Below are 9,356 nucleotides of genomic sequence, written 5' to 3'. Positions count from 1 at the left end.
GGGGCACCTGGGTGGCTCAGTCGTTAAGCATCTGCCTTTGGCTCAGGTCATGATCCCAGGGTCCTGGGATCGAGTCCCGCATCGGGCTCCCTGCTCGGCGGGAAGCCTGCTTCTCCCTCTCCCACTCCCCCTGCTTGTGTTCCCTCTCTCGCTGTGTCTCTCTCTGTCAAATAAATAAATAAAATCTTTAATAAAAATAAATAAATAAATAAACTCATGTGGTTATCTCAAAGGTTTTTATGGGAGGTGGAGGGATAGGAAAGCTATGTCAACATCTGTAGGTCCACCATAGCCACCACCAAGCCCTCTGTAAGTTTTTATAGTCTCCATAAGGAGGCTGAATCATGCTGTGATTAGAAGTATGGGTCAGGAATGAGTGAAAAGAACCTGGCTCAATTCCTAGATCTACCACTCACAAGCTCTGTCATTTTGTCAAGTTATCTAATTTTCTCTACCTCAGTTTCGCTACTGTAAAAACAAGAATGATAGCTGCAGATTATTTCCCCCCTTCCTCTGATACAGAATCACAATTTTATTTAGGCAAACACTCCCCTAGGAGGCTTTGTGTTCTGGGAATGTGACTTGAACTCAGTAGGAATAAATCTTTATTGATCTAAGTAATCATGGTAATCCTGTTTCTACTTGCCACTGTCTGGGTTAGGGATGGGAAATAAGTCATGAGGGGTGACCTATTGGGGAGGGGGTCTCTAAAAATGGGTTGTTTTTCCTCTTCAAAGAGATACAAGGAGGGAAAAAAACCCTTCTTAGGTTGAAGTTGTCATATCTGGATGTGACACCTGGAACTATTATAGCCATTTTGTAATCGTAAGGATAGCTAGCTTGAAGACAATTCAAGAATGGCATAATGGAGATATTCAAGGAAGGAGTCCTTAGACATTGTGGGCTGCTGAATTAACCAACCCTAAAACTGACCTACCTGCAAATTTCTTATTAAAAAATAAATTCTTGGGTCAGCTGGGTGGGCTCAATTGGTTAAGGGTCTGACTCTTGATGTGGCTCAGGTCATGATCTCAGGGTCGTTGAGACTGAGCCCCATATCAGGCTCTGTGCTCAGCAGGGAGTCTGCTTGAGAGTCTCTCTCCCTCTGTCCCTCCCCCCACTCACTTTCTTTCTCTCTCTCTCAAACAAATAAATAAGTTTAAAAAAAATAAATTCTCGGGTGCCTGGGTGGCTCAGTTGGTTAAGCGACTGCCTTCAGCTCAGGTCATGATCCTGGAGTCCCAGGATCGAGTCCCGCATCGGGCTCCCTGCTCGGCAGGGAGTCTGCTTCTCTCTCTGAACCTCCTTCCTCTCATGCTTTCTATCTCATTCTCTCTCTCAAATTAAAAAAAAAAAAAAAAAAAAAATCTTAAAAAAAAAATAAATTCTCCTTTTTGTTTAAATTAATCAAATAATAAGGATTTGTTACTTGCAAATGGTAGAATGTACACAAAGCAATTAGCACAGTGTCTGGCACAGAATAAGCAATAAATAACATTTACTAATAATTGTTTTATTTCCCAGTGTAAAACATTTCTCAGTGTAAAATACTCTCTGCTTCTGCTTTTCACTTCTTCAAAAATCACATAATTTCTTCGAATTGGCTTTAAAAAATTTTAATCATAAATAATTTTCCATTAGCAGCAACATTTAAAAACTTTTATATGACTTTCTCACATGTAAAATATTACTATTGACATAAGTATCCCTACATGAATATCTTAGAAAAGTGCTCCATAGGGCGCCTGGGTGGCTCAGTTGGTTAAGCGACTGCCTTCGGCTCAGGTCATGATCCTGGAGTCCCGGGATCGAGTCCCGCATCGGGCTCCCTGCTCGGCAGGGAGTCTGCTTCTCCCTCTGACCCTCCCCCCTCTCATGTGCTCTCTCTCATTCTCTCTCTCAAATAAATAAATAAAATCTTAAAAAAAAAAAAGAAAAGTGCTCCATACATTGCATAAAATCGATAAACACAGTGAATATCCTATCATTGAATTTATATGAAAGCAACCAACTTGCATTCCTTAGTTTCTAATTCAACATATTATTTCACATACAAATGTGAAGCTATTTCTTTCTTAAAGATTTATATATTTTTTAAAGATTTTATTTATTTGTCAGGGAGAGAGAGTACAAGCAGGGGGAATGGCAGGCAGAGGGAGAAGCAGGCTCCCTGCTGAGTAGAGAGCCCAATGCGGGACTCGATCCCAGGACCCTGGGATCATGACCTGAGTCGAAAGCAGACGCTTAACTGACTAAGCCACCCAGGCGTCCCTAAAGATTTATTTATTTGAGAGACAGAGAGAGGAAGCATGAGTTGGGGGAGGGGCAGAGGGAGAGAATCTTCAAGTAGACTCCCTGGAGTGCAGAGTCCCATGTGGGGTCTATCCCACAACCCATGAGATCATTACCTGAGCTGAACCAAGAGTCAGATGCTTAACTGACAGAGCTACCCAGGTGACCCAATGTTAAGCTATTTTATTAAAGAGTAAGAAAGAATAGTATAATGAATTCCCAGGTTCGATTCAGGTCCAATCTTACATCTTTTATAGCTCTACACACTTCCTTCTTTTCCATTGTATCAACTACAAATGTTTCAGACAAAGACTTTTTTTAGAGAAAAAAAAAACCCACAATAACTTAATCACACTTGAAATATCTGAATTATTAATGAATAATCAAAACAGAAATTAGAAATGTGAAATATCACCAAGTATAATTTTTTTTCTATTACTCTGTATCACTCTTAAGTAATCCTCTTCCAATCTTTAGACAGGATACATTTCAGATACTTTTATTTATTTATTTTTTAGATTTTATTTATTTGACAGAGAGACACAGCGAGAGAGGGAACACAAGCAGGGGGAGTGGGAAAGGGAGAAGCAGGCTTCCCGCGGAGCAGGGAACCTGATGCAGAGCTCGATCCCAGACCCTGGGGCCATGATCTGAGCCAAAGGCAGATGCTCAACGACTGAGCCACCCAGGCGCCCCTCAGATACTTTTAGATCAGAGCTCATAACTCAGTGATTTGCTGGTGATGTTTTGCTTGGTATACATGAAGCTTTTGTTAAAAACAAACAAAACAATGGATGAGGATATACTTTCCAGCTCACCACTGTTCCCATTATTCCATGTTGTTTTACTTACTTACTTATTTATTTAGCAGAGAGAGAGAGCGTGAGCAAGCACAAGCGGGGGAGCAGCAGGTAGGAGAAGCAGGCTCCCTGCCAAGCAGGCCCTTTATTGAATTACTGTACATTATATACCTATTTGTAAAACTTACACTTGTGAAAGTTACATGCAAAGAAATCTTTGTCTTTTTAAACTGCTGAAAACCTTTTCTCAAACATATTTATCAATGTTGAGCCCCTCTCCTTACAGCCATAAAAGTTGAACATGCCACTTTTCTTTTGCTTAGCCCTCAAGATCTTTCTCTACATAGAACTCCAGGAAACTATCCTTCATTCCCAATCACGTGGAGTTGGAACAAGAAAGTCTATTTGTCATCTGTGTTCTTAGGTAGACTACTAACATCCCAAGTGTGGTACTTGGGGTTGGCAATGGTAATAAAAATGTATAAATCAGTCCATTTTTCACTCTACTAAAAAATTTAAGTTGGCTATGTGGAAAAGCTTATGGTAAAAAAATAGTTTAATATCTGAACCACTTAATGGGTCAGGCACTGTTCCAGATTATTTGCATGTATTTTCTGATTTAAACTTTACAGCAAACTGAAGTTGGTACTGTTATTTCTATTTCATAGAGAAAGAAACTGAGGGTTAAATAAATTGTCCCTTGTCCAAGGTCACACAGCTAGAACTCAGTGAAGCCTGGATTGAAATTCAGAATGTCAAACAATCTCTTTAATGTTGAACATTTCCATGAAATGCACAGGTAATAAGACACAGAATAAACAGATGCACAAGGCTTTTCTCTTTCATTGTGAAATGCAAAAATAGTTGGCAAAAAAACATTATTTTCCAGGTTAGTAGAAAATAAAAGACTTTCCGCCTCTCATTTCATTATTGGTACATGATAATGACTAAATCACAACGGGACAATTCTTGCCTTTTGCATTCTTAGGTCCATTGAACCTTCTAAGTCAAAGCTATCTTTCTGAGGCCACGTAGAAATATTTAAGATACTCCACTATAGGGCGCCTGGGTGGCTCAGATGGTTAAGCGTCTGCCTTCGGCTCAGGTCATGATCCCAGAGTCCTGGGATCGAGTCCCACATCAGGCTCCCGGCTCAGCGGGGAGCCTGCTTCTCCCTCTGACCCTCTCCCCTCTCATGCTGTTTCTCTCTCGCTCGCTCTCTAAAAAATAAATAAAATCTTTAAAAAAAAAAAAGATACTCCACTATATTAAATTACCACACAAATGAGATTTTGATTCAAAACAAAATTGTCACTTACTAAGCTCATCTATAAGACTTATTATGTCTGAAATGCATTTATTTAAAAATAAAACGGATTGAACTGTGTTGGTAGAATAATATGAATATGGATTTTGATAAGTATCCCTTTATCCCTCACAGAACTACATTACTTATATTTAATGACCTTAGTTCAATAATACTTTTTTCATTAAATTTTTAAGTTATTATTGAAAAGTAGTATCCTGCCTTTTTTTTTTTTTTATGTAAACAACATTGAAATGTACAATAAACAAAGTGTAATCTTTTGGGTAATCAAATCACCCCCAGGGTCGCCTAGGTGGCTCAGTCGTTAAGCGTCTGCCTTCGGCTCAGGTCATGATCCCAGGGCCAGAAGCCTGCTTCTCCCTCTCCCACTCCCCTTGCTTGTGTTCTCTCTCTCTCGCTGTGTCTCTGTCAAATAATAAATAAAACCTTTAAAAAAAAAAATCAAATCACCCCCTTCTAAAAGAATCACTGTTAACAGTGTATATTTCTCCGCAGTTACAAGCTGAATGGTAATTCTTAAAAAAATATTTCACTATCAAATATGTGATTTATTCACAATTTTTGCAAAACAGTTAATATTTCTACTGTTGACTCCTGAGCTAAATGCAGGAGGAAAAAAACATAGGTTTGCATGATTTACAAGATGATGTTTTAGCTAGCATCTATTATGGTGCTAGAGAGAGGTCTTGCTTTAAATTATAGCCATCAAGTGGGAAAAAAGCACTGCCAGTTCCTGAGTACAAAATTAGGAAACAAACACCAAGTAGAGATATAGAATGCAATAAAAAGTAGCATCGTTCTTCAAAAGGGCTTCACAAAATCTCGAGAAAAATACAACAGTCGTTTAACAAGTAATTCCTAATAAATGTTAATTCACTCCATTTCCAAAGCAACAAGCTAGTAAAGGGTAAATGACAACAATGAAGTAAGAAGCTATCAGCTTGTTTTCTTAGTTTCCCCCTTTCCCAAGGCACGGACCCCAACTCCCTCAACTACTTCTGTCAGCAGCAGCACAATACATGGTCCACGTAACAGCCTAATCCAGGGTTCTGGGCCAGGGCTACCTGATCTGTGAAACTCAAATTAGGATAAAACCACAGACACTAGGATTCTCACTAGCTTGCGGAGAGGAGAGGCTGCCCGTATCAGGCCACCGGGAAGGGGTGAAGGGGCTTACTGGCAGCTTGCGTCCTACGCCAAGCTCCACGCTACCCAAACTCCTCACCGATCGTGTCCACGCAGTGGGTGAGTAGCAGAGTCCGGGAGCCGCACCGAGCAGCAGCGGCGGCTGCCTCGGTCCCGGCATGTCCTCCGCCAATGACTACCACGTCAAAGTTCGCAGCCACGGGCGCCGCGCTGTCGCCGATGAACCGGGCCAACGGAAGGTGCTTTTTGCTGAGGGAAGCCGCGACACAGAGACCACAACCTCGGAGAGAAAACATAGCTGGAGAAAGGCAGAGTCTGACCCTGAACCTGACATGAACTAGGCGCAAAAACTTAGGATAGTAAGAAAAGGCTTCAGGGCGCAGCCATCTTTGTTCTGATGTCACAGCGTAGCAGTTTACGTCCAGCGTCAGCGCTGATTGGGGCTTTGGCGCGACTTCACTGGAGAAGCGAGACCGGGTAACTGTGCAGGTGGCCCAGATGGTGTGAACCTTGTTTCATGGTCCCTGGAAGCCTCTGATTACATATGGCTGTGAATTGATGGCTCCTGCTTGGACATTTTCTGTCCTTTTCGGCGATTGGCAGCCCTAATCTCCAGTTGGTCACCTACAGACAATGATTTTAATCACTTTGCCTTATAAGATTCTTTGAATTTTCTGGTAAACTATCACCTGGACTTCTGTTTGTTTATAAAGACTAGCCTCTGAATAGGAGGAGCTTTGAAAGCAGTTAAAATGTATTTGTGGATGAAAGATTCATGATGGCCAATTAGGGGAATCAAATGGTTGAAGATTAAATGTCCAGCCTTTGGAAATTGACTTTTTTTTTGGGGGGGGGGACATTTTTAAAGCCTTCCTTAGAGAGGAAACCTTTAACTGGTTAGTGAAACAACCCATGTGGTAGTTTTAGTCAAATGATTATTAAAATCTATCAAATAGAAATGGAAAACTTTGAGACTTAAAGAAGCTATAACTTCGTCAGCCCTCCTGATCCCCACCTCTGTAATTATTGTCAGCATTTTTTTGCTAATGTTTCCTAGGTTTTTTTTGTTTGTGTTTTTTTAAGGATTTTATTTATTTGTCAGAGAGAGAGAGAGCACAAACAGGGGATGGCAGGCAGAGGGAGAAGCGGCTAAGGGAAAAGCAGGCTACCTGTTGAGCAAGGAGCCCAATGCAGGACTGGATCCCAGGAGCCTGGGATCATGACCTGAGCCGAAGGCAAATGCTTAACGGATTGAGCCACCCAGGTATGCCGCCTCCTAGTTTTTTTTTATACAACTACTCATGCTATTATTATTTTGCACATATAACACTGATTATATTATTTTTTAGTTTGCTTTTTTTTTTTTTTAAGATTTACTTATTTGAGAAAGAGAACATGCATGCATGGGTGAGGGGCGGGGGGAGAGGGAGAAAATCCTCAAGCCGACTTCCTGCTGAGTGTGGAGCTGGATCTCACAACCCTGAGATCATGACCTGAGCTGAAACCAAGAGTCCCATGCTCAAACGACTGAGCCACCCAGGCACCCCAGTTTGCTCCTCTTTTTAACAATGTATTTTTTACTCTATGCCATATGTATATGAATCTATTACATTTTAGCTGTAATTTATTTAATCAACTCCCAATTACTGGGCATTTGGATTGTTTTTAATTTTTTTATATTATCATCATCCTTGTACATATATCTCTTTTTAAATTTATGGGACTCTTTCTATAAATGAAGATACAGGGTAAAAGGATTCCTCAGTGTTTATATTTTTGATAACGGCTAAATTAGCTTTCTGAAAGCTTTGTGTCAGGTTGCATTAACAGTGTAAGACTATTTCATTATACTGTAGCCAAGACGGATTTTTAATTAAGTTTTAAGTATAAATGTCAAGAAGATGGACACTTTATATGTGAATGCTTTTTTCCCTTCACAGCCCTTTCTTGATATACTTTCTTTACCTGTCTTCCAAGACATCATCAAGCTATTCTGGTTTTCCTCCTATTTTTTCTGGCTACTCCTTCTCATTTTTCTGGTTCCTCCTCCTTGAGTGCTCAAGCCCAAGTGCACAACAAAACCAATTCCCAAATCCCGTCTTTAGGCCTCTATCTCCTGGGACCACTCTCAATACTAACTCTGTAGCAGTCTGGGTCCAGTCAGAATATGGAATCACATAGTAGGACACCTGGGTGGCTCAGTTGGTTAAGCCTTTGCCTTCACCTCAGGTCATGATCCCAGAGTCCCAGGATCGAGTCCCACATAGGGCTCCCCACTCAGCGGGGAGTCTGCTTCTCCCTCTGACCTTCCCCCATCTCATGCTTTCTCTCTCTCCCTCTCTGTCTCAATTAAATAAATAAAACCTTAAAAAGAAAAAAAGAATCATATTGTAGATATTTAATATAAGAATAATTAACTATTGGGGCGCCTGGGTGGCTCAGTCGTTAAGTGTCTGCCTTCGGCTCAGGTCATGGTCCCAGGGTCCTGGGATCGAGCCCCACATCAGGCTCCCTGCAGAAGCCTGCTTTTCCCTCTCCCACTCCCCCTGCCTGTGTTCCCTCTCTCGCTGTGTCTCGCTCTGTCAAATAAATAAAATCTTTAAAAAAAAAAGAATAATTAACTATATTGGGGTACCTGGCTGGCTCAGTTGGTAAGAGCATGCAACTCTTGATTTTGGGGTTGTGAGTTCAAGTCCCATGTTGGGGGTAGAGGTTGCTTAAACAAACAAATACTTCACTCTAAAAAAAAAAAAAAAAGAATAACTATAATAAAAGAAATAACCTATAAAGAAACTATATATGGTACCCTAGGGCTGAGGGAGAGTATCCAAGTAAGAATAAATTCAAAAGGGGTTCAGATCGCAAGTGCAGAAGGCCTTCAGAGAGTATGGGCTACATAACAGAGGGGGCTTGCAAAGAGAGCAGCGGCTCTCTGTGGACCTCCTCGGCCACAGGCAGGCTGCACACAAGGCTTGTAGAAGGATCAACTTCTTGGTGTGTGACCTTCTGGACCCCAGGCCGGGCAGGAATTTGATTTGCAAATGCATCTGCATTTGTAGATGGGTTATGGCTGGGCCAAGGTGGCAAGGTCCCAGAGGGATCACTTTCTGGGCCTACAGTTGGGGTAGGCCCTACTAGATGTTCTCACATCTACGAGTCTGACCTTTGCCGTGCAATCCCCTTCCACTCCTTCCACTATGTTGGAAATTGCAGGAAACCTCTTCCTCCTACATAGTCCTTCTGCAACCTCTATTGAGAAAGGTTAACATAGTGGGCACTTTGAAAGAACTGCTTAAAGGAATTCTGTTGTTTATCAGACAGCATATATTGAGGGGTGTATTAAGTCCTTGTCTGAGAAGCAATAAGTTGATAACTGACACAACATCTCAAACTTCACAAGCTCCAGCCATACTTGCTGTTGTTTGAACAACTAGGCATAGTCTCCCCTTAGATCCTTTGTATAAACTTTTCCTTTGTATTTACTTTTCCCTGAAATTGGTTTGCTTGAGAACAAGCCTGACTACACAGTAGTCCTCCTTCCATTTTACAAAAAAAATACAGATTTCTCACATCACATTTCAAACTAGGGCTCATTGCCCTGGGGTGTTAAAAAAAAAAAAAACAACCTTTGTATCAGAGGATATATCAAAATATTGGTTTTAAGAAAACCTTTTTAAAAGAGTAATCAAGGCATTTTTGTCCACTGACAGATGAATGGCTATCAAAATGTGCTATATACTTTCAGTAGAAATATCGAGTCTTTTTTTTTTTTAAAGATTTTATTTATTTGA

General features: G+C 40.9%; 1 protein-coding gene across 3 annotated transcripts in view; it reads right to left on the bottom strand.

The window, feature by feature from the left end:
- The window catches only part of MTO1 (mitochondrial tRNA translation optimization 1), a 21,012-nt gene extending 15,031 nt beyond the window's left edge, over positions 1 to 5,981 (bottom strand). The window contains exon 1 of one of the 3 annotated variants that reach the window (XM_081828552.1): positions 5,645 to 5,981. In XM_081828552.1, coding sequence (XP_081684678.1) covers positions 5,645 to 5,861 — 217 coding nt within the window. In that variant the 5' untranslated portion in view covers positions 5,862 to 5,981. Of the gene's footprint in view, positions 1 to 5,596 lie in introns of all 3 variants that reach the window. The other 2 variants (XM_081828550.1, XM_081828551.1) reach the window with 2 other exon arrangements.
- Between the last annotated feature and the right edge of the window lie 3,375 nt (positions 5,982 to 9,356).

The sequence above is a fragment of the Leptonychotes weddellii genome, chromosome 8 (genome assembly GCF_054177405.1).
Source record: "Leptonychotes weddellii isolate Sample4059 chromosome 8, ASM5417740v2, whole genome shotgun sequence".
In the NCBI taxonomy this organism is placed as follows: Eukaryota; Metazoa; Chordata; class Mammalia; order Carnivora; family Phocidae; genus Leptonychotes; species Leptonychotes weddellii.
Note: the sequence above shows the minus strand (reverse complement) of the source record. Positions and strands in the feature narration are given on the sequence as shown.